We start from the raw sequence: 22956 nt of genomic DNA, 5'->3' as shown, positions 1-22956 counted from the left end.
AGGCTGTGAATACTTATGTACATGGGATTTCTCAGTTTTTTTATTTTTAATAAATTTGCAAAAACCTCAAGTAAACTTTTTTCACGTTGTCATTATGGGGTGTTGTGTGTAGAATTCTGAGGAAAAAAATGAATTTAATCCATTTTGGAATAAGGCTGTAATGTAACAAAATGTGTAAAAAGTGATGCGCTGTGAATACTTTCCGGATGCACTGTAAATAAACAATTGTTTGCTGATAGTATCCATTGGCACAAGCATATCTTATAGCTTAAAGCTCCATTCTAAAACTTGCTTGCAGCAGATACACATTGTAAAGACAGAACCGAATAAATTATTTTTATTCCCTGGTATTGCTCAGGATTCCATTTGAAATAACAATTATTAGATATTTAGTAAATAGATTACATGTTCCCTTTCAAATTTACACTTTTAGATAAATTTGTAATCTTACAATGTGAATTTTATCTTAAATGCCCAATTTAATTTCTATGCTGTGAATAGAGCAAAAGTAAAAACCCTATCTGCTTGTTTTAGTGATATTTTATTATTACTTGATGTTAGGGTTAAAATTAGTATTCACTTATATTTGCCTTCCATAGTACTGTGTGAAAGTTATTGGTTTCTGCCTCTCACACATTAGTGCTGGGTGGTAGACCGGTTCATACTGAAAACCGTTTTTTATTTTTGTTATGATATTAATTTTTCTTATACCGCAACACAGGTTTAAATTGCCTAAACAATGTTCGGAATTTGGCACTGTGGGAAACTGTTTAAGGGGGACCTGTTTCACTGCTACACCGCTAAACACTTACAATGGAGTAAATGCGTTAGTGGAGGTGTTGCGCAGGGGCTCTTTTTCACTGCTAAACAGGCCTGCAACGGAGTACAGTAGACCCCTACAAAGTTGCGGTTCAGTTTGCGGATTTTTCCTTAGAACCTAACTATTATTTGTTAGCGGAAAGCGCAAATATCCTCCGTAATTTTTTATGGCTTTTTTCGTGGCAATACTGTGCTGTAGAGAGAACAGGAAGCAACTGCTGACGGAAATGCGGTTTGGGATGGTGAAAGTAGCCAATCCGAGAGCGTTAATTATTTCTCCTTGCTGCTGATTTACTGCTGCACTGTGACGCGACTCCAGCTGAGTGTCCTTGTGTTTTCCATTTTGTTATTGTATTCATTTTGTTATTCTTAAAACGCACACAATGTCGCCAAATCGCCCTGCACCTTCTAAGGCTTCTGACACTAAGCCTAAGTGCCAGAAGAGGTTTAAAACACTCAAGGAGAAGGTTGAACTACTAGGTTTGCTCCGGGAACTAAAAAGTTATGCTGCAGTAGCGCACCACTATGGCATTAATGAAAGCACCGTTTGCTACATAAAGAAGAATGAAGCAGTGATCTGGAGTACCGTATCTGTAAGTTTCTATGATAGTGCCAAAAAGGTTATGACCGTAAGGAATAAAAATATCGTCCGGATGGAATCTGCCTTGGCATTGTGGATCACCGACTCCCGGAAGAACGTCCCCTTGGATGGTAACATCATCCGTGAGAAAGCACGGAAATTGCACAAGCAGTTCGCTACAGAAGATAATATAGCAACTTCCCATCACAATGTTCCTGAAACCTATAAAAAAAAGCCAGCACAAAACCCCACCAGAATAAGACCCGTACAAAGATACAACTCCTCCTGAAGTGCCTGAAGAAGAGGTGCCACCCGAGGAGTTTTAAATCCTCTGCATCGTTCTGCACACCTACTTGATCATCATCATCAATATCATTCTTCATTAGTGAATACCTGTACATTTTACTGTATTTTAATTAAATGAATTATGTATTTACTCTACTTATAACAAAGAAAACGACAACGCATACCAAAGAAAAAACGCATGAATTACAGTACGTATAGCAGTAACATTGGTACTTTACATTCTAACACCGCAAGAGGCATACTGTATAATATATGGGTTTATATATGGGTTTACCTTTACATTCTGTTTTTAGGTAATGTATTATGGTAATCATTTAGGTAATGTATTAAGCTGAGTTTACAACGAAATTAAAGTGCTTTGGGGGCATACTGTATTTAGGGTTTAAACTATAAAAATAGGCCTTTGAAAGGCATTTTTTAACCACATCCAAAAATCACGTTGCAGAGGAGAGAATGGTAAAGAGCAGTAACTTCGGCGCTATATGCTATCATCAGACACTCCCCATCTGCCCGTCGTTTTGTTATACTTTTCAATACTTTTTATACTGCTCAAACGGGCATGCTCAAAAAATACACGTGTAATGCCACGAAAAGTGCACGCAGACACTTCATTTTGCAAACAAAACAAGTGCACTTTTATTCAAGACTACCTGTATAACCGAAGAAAAAAGAAAGCAAGTTACAGTAGGCGATTGATACGACAGCTTGCATGGTGCAATGCTAAGAAGTGCTGATTTTCATTCCGTGCTATGTAAAATCATCACATTCAAATATTAACAGTTCCTGCATACCCAAGGACCGCCCTTCTTACATTTACGACACGTGTTCTTGTTGCAGTGCACACAACTCTCTGTGCTATGGTTCCTATTACACTGAATGAGCACCTGACACTGTACTTTCTTCCCTGGGGGAAGGTCCCGCATCAGAGAATTTCCAGTTCCTGCATAAATTCACACCCGATCTGACGCTGTTCGTTTTCAAATAATATTGCATTAGTGCGATGATATTTTCACATATATTGTCTCTTTCTTTCTGGTGTGTAATAGAAACCACAGCATAGAGAGATGTGTGTACATTGCTTCTTACAGGAAAAGGCGATGGAAAAAGTGCACTTGAATAAAAGCAAGTGATGGTGAGATACGAAGAAGGCAGCTTTGCCAGCGTTTGTGTGTCAGAACCCGGTTTTTGGGGCGCGTTAGTATGCATCGTGATACACTGCAGAGCTATAGCGCATCTTTATGTGAAAACAGCCGTGTCAGATGGGGTTGTATGGATTGATTCTGAACGCAACTGAGAGAATGAAAAGTAAATTAAAAAAAAAAACAAAGCTAACCTTTACAAGGATCATAAATTGCACCGGCTGTTATAGACTGAAATCAAATGTATGCTTTTATTCTAAAATAGTAAGACTAAGAGCAGTTTACTTCTCAAAACAGAGTGGTACAGGATCGAACTCACGACCTTTTGATTCCAAGGCAAGAACTAATTCCATTGCACCACGGAGGAAGTCATAATAAACTGCTGTCAATGTCGCATGTTAAGGCGACTTTTTGTTTCTGCAGTTATATTTTTTAATAAAAGCGCAATTGTTGTGTTATATTTGAACCTTTTTATGAAAATGTTTCTTTGCTATTTGGACTTCAGGCTTCATACATTATATAGTTTATGCCTACATTTTGTCATCTACTACTAGAATATAAAAAACGTCTCTGTTTTAACAATGTGTTGACACAGATTACTGTAGAAACGGAACAGACATGGAATGCGTGTGTTTCAAATAACGATCTATTATTTCCACTCTAAAACTCCACTTCACTCCCAGATACCCAATCAAGGCATGAGCTGAGAGAAGTTCGTGCACGTTCTAAATTGGTGGGGAGGGAATAGCCGGCTGCTCCTAGCTTCTCTTTATCAGCACATTTAGCGGACATAGGACACTGGCGGAGAGGTGTGAAGGGATTTAAGAAGCAATTTAAGGTGGGACGGAATTACGAGTTTTTTCGTAGGCTCTGGTAATTCTAGTGTTAATGCAATTTGCCTTAATGATGGTTCAAATGGTAAAGATGCCTCACCAAGTTGCACTTGTTTTATTTTATTTTTAATTGGTGAATACTGTGTTAATGCACCTGGGCTTGAAGTCTTGAAGTAATAGTTTTGTTACTGGAAGTTGCACTATTATTTATATTATTGTTATTATTTATTATTTTATGCAGTTTAATGATGGTAAAGTTGTTTAAAAAGTCACTTTAACATGGCAGTGGACAGAGATTGTTAACATTAACAGAAATTGTAGTTGATTTACAAAAAATATTCACTACTTATTCCTTTTCTAAGACATGTTCAGTGTAATACAACTTTTGACTAGCACTTCTGAATATTTTATTCAGTCTAAATACCTCTTTGGATGGTTGAAAATATGTTGTCAAAATTTTATCTTAAGTTGTTTGCAAAATTTGTTCAATAAAAAGGTTCTATATTTTGACTGCAACTGTCATGCAGTGTGATTCCTTCTCTTAATTAGTGCCACCCCCTTGAAAACTGTCACTTTATGGGACCATGCAAACCTGAATTAATATTTGTGTGCACATTAAAATTTTTTTTTTTTTTTTTTTACACAATGTACACTTCTCATGACAGTGGAATAGGTTATTCTTAGCCAGTCTTCTACAGTAATTGCAGTTGAAAATGTGCTTAACATCCACTCATGAATGGGGAAAAAAATACAGTTGAATACAGTGAAACCGGTATAATATTGAAAAATACCGTGATATAGAATTTTGGTCATACCACCTAGCACTATCACACATATATATAGATGAAACTTTATTTGTCCCGAGGGTGAAATGTGGCATTTTACGGAGGCTCTATAAATAAATATTTACATAAAAAGGTAATTCAGTAAGTATGCAGATGAATTGCTGTTGATATAAATGAGCCTCAGTAGAGTGTCTTGACACACTTATGCTAAGTAATTAGTTGGATGAAAATAATCCGTGTAAATGTGAACACTAAGAGGATGTGCATAATTGTTCATAATGGCACTCAATTTAGTTTTAATTCTCTCCTTCACTTCTACCACCAAGGGGTTCAGAGTGTGTCATATAACTGAGCATGCCCTTTTGATGGTGAGCCTCTGTTAAAGTGACGTTACCAGCTTCCGTGGCGTGGCGGTAAGATTTGCTGAATTATAATCAAGAGTCCCCGGTTTGATCCCGACTGTCTCCTATATTTACTATTTTCAGTAGTGAGCTGCTCTTATTGTTAATATTATACAGTACACACACACACATTTGGTTTGTGTCTGTAACAGACCGTATAAATTTATAGTACTGTACTTGTAATAGTTACCGTTTTTTTTACTTTTATCCTCTCGGTCACAATCACGATATGTACTACCGCCCCCCCACCCAGGGGTCTGACGCTGTTAGTTTTTATTTGAAACTGGGAATAACTGTAAATGTGAGTAGTGTTTTGAGGCAATGGAACTGGACATTCTCTGATCTGGAGGGATAAAAGCTGACACACAAATGCTGGTGAATCTGCCTTCTTCATATCTCACCCTTTTCAGTTTTATTGAGTGTTCCTGCTCACGCAGAATTAGTATGCACCTTATGGTCCATGATGTCAAAAAACAAAAAAACAGACGTAGGTATATATGATATTTGGAAGTATTCATTTTATGACCTTCTATGCTATATGCAATCATCAAATTCAAATGTTAACAGTTCACACACACGCAAGGACAGTCCTTCTTACATTTACGACGTGTGTACCTGTTGCAATGTGCACATTTCTCTCTAGCATATGAAAACATTTTCTGTTTTAGCCGAGTTTTCAGCATTTCTTGCCTTGGAATTCCTCTGTCATTCTGTATTTACACAGATCGTTGTAGACACGGAACACACGTGACATGTATATATTTCAAATAACGGTATTTCGTTACCTTTATAATTCCATACAAACATATCGCCAAATAAACACTTCAACACAGACTTGAACTGTGAGGATTTCAGTAGGGCAATGTCTTAATGTGTCTGAAGGGGGTGGGGGGTAAGGGTGTAGGTGTAGCAGGCTGCGCTCTACTTAAACCACACATTTGCAAAACAAAAGCAGGCTTTTAGTGCAGTGATAAGGAGCTACGAGCTTCTTGGCATATGTCTGGAAAATCTGAGGTTGGGGCAATGGAAACGTATCGGAAGCTTCAGGGATTCTAGTGTTAATATTAAGTGTACATTCAAGGTTACCATAAACAGCACATTAACTGTTTGACCACTAGTGAAGTGTGGTATCAATACAAATATGTTACGCATATAACTCAATATATGCTCACCTTCTCTCTTTCTCTTTTCGGCTTTAGACTTGTTTTCCACATCTAATGCAATTAAAATTGTTGGATGATGTCAAGCTAAATGAGCACTCTAATTTGTAGTATTCTTCCCACTAACTAAAAACCCACACTCTTTTTCTTCTTCTCACATGCTACATTTGCTTTTATTATCATGTGTGCTCTAATTAAAGTATTTCCATACGCTACTTTATGGCTTTCTACCCGCAAACAACTGTGCAAAACTCGCCATCATCAACCACATGTGTTTACTGCTTCAACCCAATGAACCAAATGTGCTAAACAAACAAACAACGGCCCTTTACGGAAGTTGCACCATGTGAGTATAGTATGGTCACGGTACAAGATCGCAACGGCGCATGTAACTGCACACCCAGGACAACCTACACACAACCCCTCTGCACGACTGAACCAGATTGAATGAAAATGCTATTGCTGTTTTTTTTTTTCATTTTTACTCCATTTTCATTCTCATTTTAGTTCGTTCACATATCACTCATTTTTATTTAGTTTTAGTTTCTCCGATTGCCTTAATTTCAGTTCTTGTGCTTGTAAAACAAAAAACAATATTTTTAGTTCTAGTTCTCATTTTCATTATGAAAATATCACTGGTATTAGGGATTATGTGGGGAGACCAGTCATTGGAAGAAGGTGGAAGTGGGAGGGAAAATCTATTTAAAAAAAAAAACAAAAAAACAGTTTCATGGTCGTTGGCTTTGTCCACATCCCCTTCTGGCACCAGAGCCCTGGATTGCTCGAGTCCCGCAACTATACCCAGTCCATTCTAGACATCTTTCATGTTATCCTGAGTGAATTTTTTTTCTATTTTAGCATTATGAGCTTCATTTTCTTCACTCAGTTTTTTCTTTAGCACGTGCTATTTGTTTGTCTTTCAGAGAGTCTTTGTCATTGGATTTGAATGGTCTCTTTTTCTCAATCAGGATATCTTTTAACTACTTAATAATCCAGGGCTTGTTGTTTAGAAAGCCACACACTGTCTTTGTGGGTACCACTGTGTAAACACTGAAATTAATACAGTTTGTTATGCAGTGACAGAGTTCCTCAATGTTGTCCCAATTTGACTCGCACACTTCCCAGTCATTCAGATCCATTTTAGCCTACAGGTTCCACTTCCTCACTATTCTAATGGTACCATTTTGCCATCTAATAACAAGTTTGTAGGTGGGAGTAAGATGAATTAGGTTGTGATTAGATTTGCCTAAAGGAGCAAGTAGATCACACTTCAAAAATTAAAGATGTCTTTTAATACAGTAGGTTCATCTTATTTACAAATGCAGGTTAAATCTCTATCATGCAAAGAAGCAGCCATATGTGAACATGATTCAGAAATGTCATGGTTTTCTCTGGGCCAAATCTCTTTTAAAATGGACTGAGGCAAACTGGAAAACTGTTCAGTGGTCAGACAAATCAAAATTTGAAATTCATTTTGGAAAACATGGACGCTGCTTCCTCCGGACTAAACAGGAGAGGGACCATCTGCCTTAAAAGTCCAGCAACTGGTTTCTTCTGTTCCCACACATTTACTGACTGTTGTTAAAAGAGGAGATGCTACATAGTGGTAAACCTCGCCCTGTCCCAACTTTTTTGAGAATTCAGAATTACCTTATTCTTAAAATGCTACATTTTCTCAGTTTAAACATTTGATATGTTTTCTGTGTTGTGACTAAAATATGGGTTTTTGAGCTTTGCAAATCATAGCAGTTTTACATTTTACCCTGCCTCCCAAGTTTTTTGGAATTGGGGTTGTGTAATGGACAAAAACACTACTGTATAAATAAATGGTTTTACATTGGATTTTAGCCGGCACAATATAATTTAGAAAGTTATGAATAACAATAAAAATAAATAAAATTTGATTTTACTTCAAGCATTTCCAAACAAAAATGTGCTAAATTGCCTTAACCGATTGCTTTTGTGATAGGTAAGGTGTATGCAGTTGGAGGTCATGATGGCAGTGAGCATCTTGGCAGTATGGAAGTGTTTGACCCTCTGACAAACAAGTGGATGATGAAGGCTTCAATGAATACCAAAAGGTATTTATATGACAATTGAATTCCATTTTTACTTGTCTTTATACTAGAGATATTGAGGAATAACTTGTTTCATTAATCTACATATAGAGTTCATTCCAAACAATTTTTGTTAATTATACAATTAACATTATTTTATGTTGGTAAAGGCCCCATAAATGTTGTATTGCAATAACTGAGGCAGACTGACTTTGAGACATTTTTATAGATACATGACGGTACTATTTCAAGCTAAAGACTGATGAAGCTCATTGTAGGCCATAACACTACTAGAATACAAAAGTAGCACATGTGCATTACATTGACATATACAAAACAAGCCTGTCACTTTGACTTCATGCTGCAGAATTATTTCTCACAACTTCATTCACAAAGGAAAAACTTCTGACTGGTCTTCACGCAGTGGATATTTACAGTAATAGAATAATGTATGTCATCAGTCACCGTAGTTGACAGCAGAGGCCTTAAGCAGCTAATGTAATACTTTGAGCCTTACCAAAAGATGCAAGAGCTGTCCATATTTAATATTTTTATTTTATTCACAACTGAATTTTAGACTACAATAACAACTAAGAATTATGTTACAATGTTTTGCACAAGCGATGAAGTCTGTGGTACTACAGACTTCAAATATTCTACTGAGGTGTACATCTGACAGCCTTACCAAAAATCTAGTTGAAGTGGCTGCATATTCTTATCATAACTTGTAAAACATTGGGCCTGTTAATTCACACATCCACATGAGCTAGGCCTTGGTAGCCTCTTTTCCTTATAAACTGCAAGTCACAGTTAATCATTTTTGATATGTATCTTATCTCTGGTAAGAAGTAACCTGAGCATACCAATAACACAGCTGCTGTTAGAACAGCTGTTCATCTGCAACCATGACAATTAACATGCTGCTGACTGTCAAGCATGCCAATATGCTCCTATTCTAAAACAAAAATACTTAGCACACTTCAAAGGGAAGATGCAGTAGTTGCGTTTTTTTCTGACACACATAATGCACAAGTAAAATCTACTTTTAATCTCATAGGCTAAGACTTTTTTCTCCCCCACATGGTATATTTGCTGCTTAATGAATGTGCTTGGCTTAAGTTGAAACATTGTTGATTGTGCACATCATTTTATACTAGAGTAAAATGGAGAAAACCATATATAACATCAAAAATTATATAGCTTAAAAATGTAGTGTTGGGGAACATTACTTTCTAAAGTAACATAATTACATTACTCGCAAAAAAAGTAACTAAAAATGCTATATAGTTACTTATTACTATAAAATGTAACACATTACAAAATGTGCATTACCTTTGCTTTTCTTTTTAAACTGCACATTTTGCTGGCCAGCATTCATTACTAAATCTTAAGCCCAGAGATGGATCAGGCCAGTTTATTGGTGTGTGCAAGTAAAAACGTGTGCCTTTATATGCTGACAGAAGGAAAAATCATTTAGTTTTTTTTTTTCTTATGTTGCCAAAGGAAGAGTCACACATAATAGGAGCTAGTACTCCATTATTTTAGTAAGCACCTTCAGTATCAATAAAAACTGCAAAAGAAATTCAAGTAGGGCAGTAAGTGCGAATGACCACGATACCTAAAAGAGCAATGTAAAAGTGTATTCCTCTGGCACTTGGTACTAGTGAGCGCAGCAGCTGCCCATCTCAGTATGCCATAATGACTGTGCCTTTGTGCTTATTAAACATTCAAAATATTAAAAAATGATTTTGCCTCTTTAAATTGACATCTTCAGTGTCTCTGTGCCAAGTAACCGTCGTACCTGCCTGAGCCCATTTTATTATGCAACTAATAGTGCTCCTTACTTTAAGCCAAAATAATGTGAATACTTCCAACTGTTAAAAGATGTTTTGAGCAATGCTGCATTTATCATACAAGATGTATCACTTCGAGAAAATGCAGCATTACGGAGCCCTGGAGACATTTTTAAAAAAGTAACGCAGTAATGCAAATCTTTTTTTAAGTAACACCGGTATTTTTAGCTTAGTAGAATATGTAAGTATTGCGTTACAGTACTTGTTACATTAAAAGGTAATCTGACTACGTTGTAAGAGCAATTCTCCTAGTTCTATAAAATGTATGAATATTTATTAGATGATAATGCATAAAATATGGGAGGTTCCTAAAACCCCCGTGAATAGAATTGAGTTGGTATTTTCCTGTCATTTCTTAACAGTTATGAGTAAACAATGTTCTTTAGTAAGTGTTTAGCCTCGCCTTGTGTAAGGTACAAAGGCATACGGTTTTTTAACCGTGTCCTTGTACGTGTTCTTGTTTGAGCTCACGTTCGTGCTTATGCACGTGACCGTGCCTGGGCGCATGTCTATGTGCCAACGGCCTAAGGGCCTTTTGAGTGTGAAGTAACTCGTAAAATAAAAGAGTTTTGAACCGTATGTTTGAAGCATACAGAAGAAGAAATAAATAACCTTTAAGTATAGAAATAACCAAAGCTAACCAAATCAAAGAAAAACTAAGTTTATAAAAGATACATTTTTCCTTTTTTGCCTTTATTCTTTGTGTGTAACTATTTTTCTTTTTATTCTTGTATGGATTGTTTGCCTTTAACTTTCACTAAATATTTTTAAAACGAACTTTTGGACTAGAGATTTCTTTGACACGCGTCTTACCCGTGCCTGACTTCGCCTTATACAAAGGTGGCCACACTAAAGTAAAAAACCTGCCTGAAGTTTTGAAACCTGCTTAAAATCGGAACCTACCTAGGACTGAAAGTTAAAAATTGCCTTGGATTATAAAAGAAAGCAAGCCTGCATTTTCAACACCATGGCATCTGAGTCCGGGAGCCAGAGAACATTTCGAACCCCCATTGAAAGTAACTGGTGTGAGTGGAAGTCACGACGATCATGATGTTTCAATGGAGGATCATCTTGATAATGACATAAAGCCGTCCAATTCACTAACAACTAAACTTCAATCCGAAATGGACTACAAATACAAACAATTATCTAATACGATGAAGACTGTAAAGGATTTTAAAAAAATGAACTCAATTGTGAATCTATAAAATCGATCATCAAGAACTCGTTCTTTAACCTGAGAATGGAATATAAAAGGTTAAATGACAAACTCTTATCCCTCCAGAGTAATGAAGATATACAGAAAATGCTACAAAAAGACTTTGATGTTAAAATGGAAATTTTTCGCACATTTTCGGAAATTACGATGGAATGGGCTTTTGAAGTACGTCAAAATATAAGCCTCAACCAGCAGCCTGACTTTTCGGCTAGCCAATTCAAGGATTACAGAACGACGAATGACTTTCCTGACGTCTCGCCAGAAGATAGTGTCTCACAGGTTTCCATTCAAAGTAAAAGTCATATAAGTTCGGCGGCGAATTCAGCCAAAGCCTCCCAAATCTCCGCAAAATGTAAATGTAGTGCAAGTTACTTTTAGCATGTTGCGTCAACACTGAAGCAAACTGCCATGAGCAGAACGGCATTGCCTACTAGGATGTGTAAATTAAATCAGCAGTAGGCTAACTGTGCTAAAAGTGCAAATTTGGAAGTAATGGACACACCATCCTCCCAACCTATATGTATTTTTCAAAGCAAATCATCATAATCTAGGAAAGATTAATGAATTGTTATTCCTGGAATGATGTAATGGAAAAAAAAATCTGACTTTAGAGGATATATTTATTGCCTTAATGTAAATGCTCTTTTCTAATATCTGCATTTGAATAAATAAATGCTTTACCAACATTACTTTGCACATAGTGATGTCTGAAGAAAAACACGGCAGATATAGTTTAACGTTATTCTTGATTGAATATATCCCTTTGAACATGATCATCTGGTTTATATCTGTATTTTCCTTTATTCTTCCTTCCTTCCATCCTCTTTCCTTCCATGAAGGAAGCTCTCAGTCTTGAACATAGCAACATTTTCTCAGTTTCATTCTGGTCCCTTTGGGTTATAATACTATTTATACATCATAAAGATAGAAAAAAAGTTTTATGAAATTTTGTTTGCAATACTACCCCTTCCCTCAACAGGAGAGGAATTGCCTTAGCAGCATTAGGTGGACCTATTTATGCGATTGGTGGCTTGGATGACAATTCCTGTTTTAATGATGTGGAAAGATATGACATTGAATCTGATCGTTGGACTTCTGCAGCCTCGATGATCACTCCACGAGGGGGTGTTGGCTCTGTTGCTCTTGGGGTAAGTTTAACATGAATGGTTAATCACATATATGGCACTGTATCTATTAGACATCCTGGTATATGGATGTTCTTTTTCATTTATCTCAGAGTTAATCAAATCCTAGGACCCAAACAAGCAAAAAAAATGCTAGATCGCTAAACATGTTTAGTCCAAGGTCCACACAGCAAGTATATATTGCATGTTTCAAGTTTTAATTTTTAATATGATTCTTTACATGGCTGTGCACTTCAGTGGCAACTTGGTCTATTCACTTGGCTTTTAAAAAACTTTTGTTGCACATTTTAAATAAACTATAAGACTTGTTATTTATATGTGATGGGTAAATGCAAATCAAAGACAAAAAGGATCTCACACATGCACATAATGCAGTTTAAATTACATTTCCCATTTCCGGTACTTCTACACGCATAGCTGTCCAAATACAGGGATGATTTTCTGATAACTTACTGTTCCATATATATGCACTGTTGCCAACTCTCTGAGCACTATATATGCACTTCCTTTAATTCTTAGAGTCTAAACAACAAGAAGTTCCTATCTGTGACATTCTGCATTATAATATATGCACATATATTTTTTTGTTTCATTAGCCTCATGTTTTTATTCCCACTTTAACGTTTTTTATTGCTTGTTGGCTGCAAATCTTATACAGTAAACACTTTGAATGGTGGCTTCAACCTGATTTTTAGCATTTGGTTATCATTTTTCCCCAACAGTGTTGGTGTTGTTTTTTAAATGTAACAGGCAAAATACTACACATTCTTCTGAGTCAGAAACATTCTTTTTATACAATAACTCAGTCTGCATCCACCTAAAGCAATTTTAAAGGGTTGACACGTAGACTGTTGCACAGAATAGATCAGGTCAGGAAATTATTCTGACCAAAATATCATCATCAACCCAGGCTTAGTATGTGTATTTGAAGAAAAGATTAATCCTTTGGTTTTTATTTTAAAGATTAAAGTAAACGACTGAACACATTTTAAAATGATTGTTCTTAGTATTTGGGATTGTGATCAGGACTCATGTGCTGACCAGTTTAACACTTAATTTCTTCCTTTTTAACAAAGTTTTTTATGCGTTTTGGGGCATTGTTTGCTGGAGGGCTCATGCTCTTTGGCCCATATGTGGTTTCTGGCACTCGATAGCATATTCTGCTCTAAAGTGTCCTGGTAGTATTCTGATTTTGTGATTAAAGTGTACAAGACCTCCAGTATCAGAGGCAGCAATGCAGCCCCACAATCTTATGGAACCTCCACCATGTTTAACTCTAGATAGGGTGTACTTTTATAGATGTCAATTGACCATTTGTAAACAAATGTGTCTGTATTGCCAAAGACGTCTGCTTTGGTTTTATCAATTTCACAGAACATTTTCCCAGAAGGATTTTGGTTCTGTAGATGGGTTTGGGCAATGACTAGTTGAGCTCCTTTGTGTTTGTTGTTCAACAGTGAGATCCTCCTTGACCTTTGCCAAAAAGGCCCTTTAGTTTGGTTTGTGGCGTATGGTAAATATTGAAACTATCACTCTAGATTGCTTCAGTTTAGCTTTAAGCAGTGATGTTCCTATCCATCAGCTGAATTTGCTTCTCAAATGACTTGATCAGCGATCAGTAAATAAACCTTTTTTTCTCTAAATGCTATGGTTTATATTTTAGTTGTATAGAATTTTAACCAATATTTTTAATTAATAAATGAAGATAATTTTTACAATTCAATTATATACTTGTATGAAGATATCCTTATGTTTAATAATTCATTGTTATAAGAACTGAATGTAACCAAAGGGCTAACTACATTTTGTTTTAACTCCAGGCTTGTACGGCTTTTGTCTCATCTTGGAGAATCCACCAAGGTAGTTGCTGAGGTTAAAAGGAAGTAAAACAGTAATGAGCACCCCCTTAAAAAGGCGAGGACAAACTAGTGAGAAAGCCCAAAGACCCCTTTTGTGAAGCAGTGATAAGTTAAATGAGAAAACTCATAGGATACCCCTATTAATGAAGCAGTGTTTAGAATAATGGAAGAACCGACATGTATATGAAGTTACTGGTGGCTATTGTTAATTGATTAAGGTGATAGAATTCTGTATAGTTGGATGACGTGATGTATTAGATAAGGTAATGGTAATAGAAAGTTTAAAAGATGATGAATTGTTTAATTGCTACTCCATGGACTGACACATTTGTGCATTTCTTTGTACAAATAAAGAATTGTTATACATTCTCATCTGAATCTGAGACTGACTTTGAAAATAGAGGAAGGTTTTTTCCCACAACAGCTGTAGTGCTCCTTTACTGAAAGGATTATGATACTTCAGGAATCCTACGTGTCATTTTGCTGCCAAACTTCCTATAAACAGAGAGCAGACAGGCAGGCTTTCAGAAAGAATAAAATCCGAATTAATAGCTTTTACATTAAAAACGTGGCATAATAAACTGTGAAAAAGGAATCTGAGGAGTTGTTCTGCATATGGACAGGAACAACAGAGTGTAAGAAAAAAGTTCAGACTTTCATTTTGTCCTAAAATTACATTTCTTGTCTGAGTGTGGATGGTGAGTGAGCTTGTGTTTAGCATAGCAGCTCACATTTTTAAGAAAGAAAAAAACAGAACAGGCAACATCTATGGCCTGCAATTTAATTGTAATAACACCACTTTAATATAGAACATAAGGCTTTACGTGGCTGGTTATTGAAGGTCTTAGTGTTTAAAAAAAATAAATAAATGGTAAAGAAGCCAAATTGGTAATAGACAAATTGTTCTGTTCTAGTATATAAAATCGGTGGAAAAAAAAACACTTGATTGGACTATCCCTAGTTTTAAGCTCTTTGAATGTTTTACAAGTTATTTTTTCCCTAACCTTTCACAGTAGGATTGTGAGCTTAAACTCCACTAAGCAAAGGTGGATGTTCTGTTATAAAAGAACAGATGACTGTTTTATCTCACTTTTAATTTTGGCTGTAACATTTTGTAGAACTGGTTTTACACTTTAGACTTTCGCAATGTTGAATTATTTTGTTATCCTCATTAGTAAGTTGCAAGCAAGTAATTAGTTGTTAGACACACTGCTTCACAACATAGTTTGAGACAGTTTTGCCTACCCCAGCCCTTTGGTTTTTGGTTAAATGTGCAGTTTTTCTAAACAGTTCTCTGGTACCCTAAAGATATTCTGCATTTGATCCTGTCCTGATTCTCTTGTTAACCTGTGATGTCTGGCTGTTTAATACCAAGATGATCTCATTAATGAAAATTTAAAAAGAGTCATAATTTTGTTTTTCCTTTTACTATTTTACTGATTTAAAATCTACATTGCCATTATGTATGCTTTATTTACTTTGGCAACAAGTGGCAGCAGGATGCTCTCTGGGAGGAATGCAAGCTGGCAGAGGCAGTGTGATGCTCAGGGTAGACTACGTACACCCCTTGGCAATGGTACTCCCTGATGGTGGTGACCTCTTACAGCACGATAATGCACCCTGCCACATTGCAAAAATTATTGAGGAATGCGTTGAGAAGCAAGACGAAGAGTTGAATTTATTGATTTGGCCTTCAAATTCCTCAAATCTCATTCTAATTTAGCATCTGTGGGATGTACTGGAAAAGCAAATCTGATCCATAGAGGCCCCACCTCGCAACTTAGCGACCTTGCAAGGTTCTTTTGTGAATGTCTCGGTGCTGGATACCACAGGACACTTTCAGAGGTCTTGTTAAGTCCATGGCATTGATGGGTCAGGGCCGTTTTGGCAGCACAAGAGTTGTGGCTGACTGGTGCATATACAGTTATATAAAACTTGTATTTACAAGTATTATATATTTACAGCAATATTATTTGCAAGCAGCCATACCACATGCACATCAGAACAGGTCATGCACCTGAAGATAAGCATGTTTGGGCCTGGCCAGTACTTGAATGGGAGACCAAGCAGGAAAAAGCAGGGCGTGCCCACCCTGTAGTCTGAATGTGAATCCCAATGTCCCAGTTCAGTGACACTGTAAAAATGGCACTGTCCTTTGGATGAGATGTAAAACCAAGGTCCTGGACCTTGTGTTCATAAAAGATCCTTCGGCATCCTTCGTAAAGAGCAGGATGTATCCCGATGTCCTGGCTAAATTGTTCACTACAGCCAGGTCATTCTGGTTCCCTAATCATCCCCTGTCTCTGATTGCCTAAAAGCTTATGTATGGTGAGCGTACTGGTACAAAATGGCTGCTATCACATCATCCAGGTAGATGCTGCATATTAGTGGTGGTTGAAGTGGCTCCCCACCCACTGTGTAAAATTCTGGGAGTATTGAAAAGCACAATATAAATGTATTATTATTATTACTATTACTACAACTTATGATTAGAAACTAGCCCTGAATCTGCTACTGTGATTGCTGATGGCCCTATACTGTTTGCCAGAAGGAAGGAATGAGAAAAATGACTGTGCAGGATGGCTGAGGTCTTTAATTATACTGTTTGTTTCTAAGGCAACAAGTGTTGTAATATATCCTGAACAGAAGGCAGTTTGATGCTGGTAATATTCTGTGCCGCCTTCACCACCCTCTGCAGTGCTTTATGATCATGAGCTGAGCAAGTGTTATTAGGATGTGCTGCACCTAGCGAAGTTGGTCTCCACTATGCACCTGTACATTTTCAAATATATTTATGAATGATATCTATGTACAAAAAAATAATCAATCAATCAACATTTATTTATATAGCACATATTCATACAAAAAAATGTAGCTCAAAGTGCTTTACAAAATGAATAGAGAAATAGAAGACACAATAAAAGATAAACATAAGTCAACATTAATTAACATAGAATAAGAGTAAGGTCCGATGGCCAGGGTGGACAGAAAAACAAAAAACTCCAAAGGCTGGAGAAAAAATAAAATCTGTAGGGGTTCCAGACCAAGAGACCGCCCAGTCCCCTCTGGGCAATCTACCTAACATAAATCAAACAGTCCTCTTTGTATTTAGCGTTTTCATCGAAGGACCTGATGATGATGGTCACGTAGACTTCTGGCTTTCAGTCCATCAATGTTGGTGCATCATGATGCTTTGAGTAGGTGGTGGTGGCACAGGCCGCCACCACAAAGAAACCGGAAAAAGAAACAGAAGAGAGAGTAGGGGTCAGTACGGATTTTAGAGCCACCATGAATAGTTATTATGAATAATTGAACATACAGAGTATCAGTATTAAGTTAAAGTGAAGTTATAAAAGGCCATGTTAAAGTAATGTGTTTTCAGCAGTGTTTTAAAGTGCTCTACTGTATTTGCCTGGCGAATTCCTATTGGCAGGCTGTTCCAGATTTTGGTTGCATAACAGCAGAAGGCCGCCTCACCACTTCTTTTAAGTTTAGCTTTTGGAATTATAAGGAGACACTCATTTGAAGATCTAAGGTTACGATTTGGAATATAACGTGTCAGGCATTCCGATATATAAGATGGAGCGAGATTATTTAAGGCGTTATAAACCATAAGCAGTATTTTAAAGTCAATCCTGAATGACACAGGCAACCAGTGTAGTGACATCAAAACTGGAGAAATGTGTTGGATTTTCTTTTCCCAGTTAGGATTCTAGCAGCTGCATTCTGCACTCGTTGCAAATGATTTATGTCTTTTTTGGGTAGTCCTGAGAGGAGTGCGTTACAGTAATCTAGTCTACTGAAAACAAAAGCGTGAATTAATTTCTCAGCATCTTTCAATGATATAAGAGGTCTAACTTTAGCTATGTTTCTTAAGTGAAAAATGCTGTCCTAGTGGTCTGATGAATATGCGATTTAAAATTCAGATTACAGTCAACGGTTACCCCTAAATTTTTTACTTCCGTCTTAACTTTTAATCCTAGTGCATTAAGTTTATTTCTGATAACCTCGCTGAATCCATTATTGCCAATTACCAAAATTTCAGTTTTCTCTTTATTTAGTTTGAGAAAATTACTATTCATCCATTCAGAAATACCAGTAAGACATTGTGTTAGTGTATCGAAAGAGTCGGAGTCATCAGGTGCTATAGATAAGTACAGCTGTGTGTCATCAGCATAGCTGTGGTAGCTCACGTTGTAACCTGAGATAATCTGACCTAACGGAAGCATGTAGATTGAGAGTAACAGCGGACCCAGGATAGAGCCTTGGGGAACACCATATCGGATATCATGTGTCTTTGAGATTTGATTACCACAACTCACAAAGAATTTTCTCCCTGCCAGGTAGGATTCAAACCAATTTAAGACACTGCCAGAGAGGCCCACCCATTGACTAAGGCGATTTCTAAGAATATTATGATCAATGGTGTCAAATGCAGCACTCAGATCTAAGAGGATGAGAACAGATAAATGGCCTCTGTCTGCATTTACCCGCAAGTCATTTACTACTTTAACAAGTGCAGTTTCTGTACTGTGATTTGTTCTGAAGCCTGACTGAAAAGTTTCAAGAATAGCATGTTTATTTAGGTGGTCATTTAACTGCATAATGACTGCCTTCTCTAGAATTTATAATAAGCCTTGTCCATCTGTCATTCAATAACTTGAAAAGCACTCGGGCTTAAATCGTGATCTTAATCAAGAGCTTATGATGTAATGCACGATCCTATAGCAATCAATTAGAGGTGTGGTCTACCCTGGTACCGAAATTGGGCCTTACTGTATGTCCTTCCCATGGTAATTGGTGGGTCAGGTGTTCACCATGCCTGTCAGGAAAAGAGCAGGTGTACACCCATGGGTCTTCACAGCAGACTGGTCATTTTCATTGCAAACAAAAGCCATACACTCTGCTCATAAAACAAAGTCATGCACACCATTATGCCACACTAACAGGAAGATCTGTGGTGTCATCTCAGCATGAAGCTAAAAATGGGACCGGTTTCACTGACAATGAATGAGAAACAATGAGACAGCAGTATACTGCCACAGATTTCAAAGCAAGAGGTTAGCTTGACTACAGAGCCATTAAGCACCTTGCTAAAACACTGTGGCCCATCTCCTAGCTAGGCAGCTTTCACAGTACAGAGTGCATGCCATGAATTTAAAGAGCATCTTTCATAAGAAACACCTTCCTTTGAGGATCGAAGGTCCATTCATTTTGTAGTGTGTTGATTTTATTACTTCTAGGTGAATGCTCATTAGCTTGTACACGCACAGCCTGCCCTTAAGACAAAATAAAACCTGTTTGGATGCACAGAAATGTCAGACTACCTGACCAGATGTTTTAAGAGCAAACATTCTCACCTTCTCGGACAAACACCAAAAGAAAGACAATAACTTTCATATTCTTATCTGTTTTAATTAAATTGATGGAAATAAAAACATGTTCTTTTCAAAGAGCCAGCATTCACTTTAAACTTTCACAGTATAAAACCTAAACTGTATCTTATACTTCTCTGTATTTGGGCAAAAAGGCTGAAGGAAAATATAATTTTTTTTTCCCTTCCTGATTCATAGTACCAACCAAACTAACACTGTAGTACTTACCGACTTAAATATTTTTAACTTGCTTTTAAAATGGTTTACTTCCCTAGTCTGTAACTGGATGCTGACAGACCACTGTTGGAAACTAGTGAAGCCTTACAAGAATGATAAGGTGTACATGCAAATATAATCTCTGGTAGACCAATGCCTTTTATATGTTATAGTTAGTCTGCCAAGTCTGAATCTCTGTACAGGAGTTTCAGTCTTGCTGAAATTTCTGCAATTTAAATACTTCGGTTTTCTCAGTCTTCTACTATAGCATGTGAAATGCATCCTGCAACAACTGTAGAAAAAAATAGTCAAGCCTAAGAAATTCCAGAGTTGTCTTTTATGTTGTCAGGTTACTTTTCGGGATTGCAGTTTTCTCGTCTTTGCATTCCACAGATGAAGGATACCTTTTAATTCTGGTTTTCTTGTTACTGAACACTGCAAACTTGACTCTGAACTTTGAAATCTGATACATAATGTTATTTAATTATGATTTATTTTCTAAGTTGGAATTTTCCAATTTTAAAGGATGCTCTTAATAGTTTGAAGACTTTCGGATAAGTGTCATCATGAGGAATTTAATGTTGCAACCATGTCAACAGACACGCCACAATTAACAGATGGAACTGAACATCTGAAACTAAGTGTTTTGTAAAATCTGACATCTACAACAAAATTAGGCAGATGCTTTGAACAGTCATCGTAGCCCTCTGTGCTGCTCCAATTTAGAATGTTGAATATTTTCAATTGCAGTTTCAGTTGATTATTTTAAAATCTTGTAACAAGTTGTCTGTTGTTGATATAGTGTATTTTAAGCATCTACTTGGTTCTTAAACTGTTTGCTTATATCACATGCAGTAATGTCTGCACAGCCTAATGCAGTAGTGGTATTCTTTTCTACCTAAAGGTAGTCCTAAAACAGAGTATACAGTTTGGGAAATGTGATATGGATTTCATGCATTTGTTTAACATAATTAAAATTTGGACTATTTTGGTAGATACCATATGGTGTATCTCTCTAATAAAAAAAATCTTGGTGGGAAACGAGACGTGATTGTCTTAGAGAATGTTCGTGCCAAGAGCTGTAACCACGCCTGGGGCCAGAATCCCTGTGAGACAAGAGCTTATGCAAAGAGATTTGGAAAAGTCCTGCCCACATAACCACGCACACAGTTCAATCATTTTTCAGTCGTGTGAATGCTATTGTCAGACCCATTACTTGTAGAGAGAAAGAAATGATATTCAGTCATGGACAGTTATACGTTGCATTATCACAATATAATTCCAAATGCATTCAAAATTCAATGCGATATTGATGAAAAGGTAAAAGCGAAAATTGATTGAATGTTTGAACATAGGTGATATGACAGAAGTGAGCGGCAGCTCCAGCAAAGAGGAGGTAAAAAAAAAGCAAACTGTATGTCTTTCCGATTGTATCACCGTTTAAGAGGGGATGTCATGTCGAAGGAGTGGCCACATCTCCTTGGGGTGTGTTCAGCCCCCCCCTCTTCACAACATGAGTGGCAGACGCAAAGTGGCTGATGAGTACTGCAGGCTAGATGGGTTTGGGGGTTGGTGAGCGAACACCCCTAGTTTATGTATACTTTTATGACTGAAATATATTTTTCAAACAAATTAACTGATCATTTAATTGTGCACAATCGCTTGCCTGTCAAAGTGATTAACGCCTTTCTACTCTGATTTGATAGCAGATATTAACCTCTCTGATTTACTAATGTAAGCACAGATTGTCTCTGTGTGTGTCTCTCTCTCTCTCATATGCAACTGCCAAGAAAACCCAGAGTAAGACGCAACTATTTCTGCTCTCTCTCCCTATTTCAACAGCTTTAAACATACATATATTGTCAAACCCACTTAATTCAGAGCACTGTGGCAGGGAGACAGAGCCATCTTTTTCTCGCCAATAGAGGTGAACTGCTATCACTCAGTGTAATATTTTTCATAGCAGTAGGCTCAGTTATAACACACAGTACACATACAAGTCCATACACAAAGACACTAGCTTTTAAGTTGCTAAGATACTTACTTAAAGAAACATTTAGTTTTTTCTTCTGTTTCTTTTTTACAGATTTTCAAGCTTTTCACACTTTTCACATTTTAAAATGTTTGCAAGTTTCCACTAAATTTTTATCATACCAGAATTTTTTTTTTTAACAAATCCATACGACATAGTATATTTTCTTCTGACATAATAAGTTTTATTGCCCATTTCCTCCTCCTTGCCTGTTGGTTTGGTATTTTTGTCATACATTTAGATGAATTCATTGTCTTTTTTTTCAGTATGTTTGTAAGTCCACTCATACTAAAGTGATTGATAAATTAATAATAAATAGAGCACTGTAGTGTAAGGTTAAATGCACATAGACAGTGATGTAGTTGTTGGAAGGAAATAAGTAAAGCTATAGGTAAATTTTTTTTTCTTCTTCCAGAATTATGTTTATGCTGTGGGTGGAAATGATGGTGTGGCCTCTTTGTCTAGCATTGAGCAATATAATCCTCATCTAGACAAATGGATTGAGTTGAAAGAGATGGGTCAACGAAGAGCTGGCAATGGTGTTAGTGAACTTAACGGCTGTTTGTATGTGGTTGGTAAGTGACTGACAAGGATTTTTTTTTAGTTTTGCAGATGACAATTTGCTCTTTACAAATTCTTTACTGTACGTTTTAGAAAGCAATCAGTAATAAAGGCAAACAGACTTCATCAAAAATGATTCATTTGCTTGCTGTTTATTTGCTGTAGAGAAAAACAGAATAGGGCATTTTTTGCTATTCATAAAATGAGCATTCAGAAAAAAGGGAACAAATTTTTAATATGATCAACAATTAAAGGGTAATTGAGCAGCAAACATAAAAATTTTAACCTTTTCAAACATACATGTATTAGTTATTATGGTTAACATAAACACCTAAAAGTGGTGATTTGTTATGCATTTATGTTTTTTTCTTAATTCATGTTGTGTTTGCGAAGTACTGCAATAAAATCACACAAAGGTCCAATAAAAATGAAATCATTAGTGAAGTCTCTGTTTTTATTTTTTTTTCTAGATATACATAGAAAAATATAAATATATTAGCCTATATTCTAATGTGTTATAAGACTGTAAAATGTTGTAGAGAGAAATTTTAACAGAATCAGTTTTGCCCCCGCAGACTGGAATCTCAGTGATCCCTCGCTATATCGCGCTTAGACT

The 22956-nt window shown here is 36.6% G+C and overlaps 1 protein-coding gene across 1 annotated transcript in view; it reads left to right on the top strand.

The window, feature by feature from the left end:
* Positions 1 to 22956, top strand: part of klhl8 (kelch-like family member 8) — an 80558-nt gene that overhangs the window by 48710 nt on the left and 8892 nt on the right. The window contains exons 6-8 of the mRNA XM_039750822.1: positions 7993 to 8104; positions 12132 to 12300; positions 22195 to 22354. Coding sequence (XP_039606756.1) covers positions 7993 to 8104; positions 12132 to 12300; positions 22195 to 22354 — 441 coding nt within the window. The remainder of the gene's footprint in view (positions 1 to 7992; positions 8105 to 12131; positions 12301 to 22194; positions 22355 to 22956) is intronic.

The sequence above is a fragment of the Polypterus senegalus genome, chromosome 4 (genome assembly GCF_016835505.1).
Source record: "Polypterus senegalus isolate Bchr_013 chromosome 4, ASM1683550v1, whole genome shotgun sequence".
In the NCBI taxonomy this organism is placed as follows: Eukaryota; Metazoa; Chordata; class Cladistia; order Polypteriformes; family Polypteridae; genus Polypterus; species Polypterus senegalus.
This window is presented reverse-complemented; position numbering and strand designations above follow the sequence as displayed.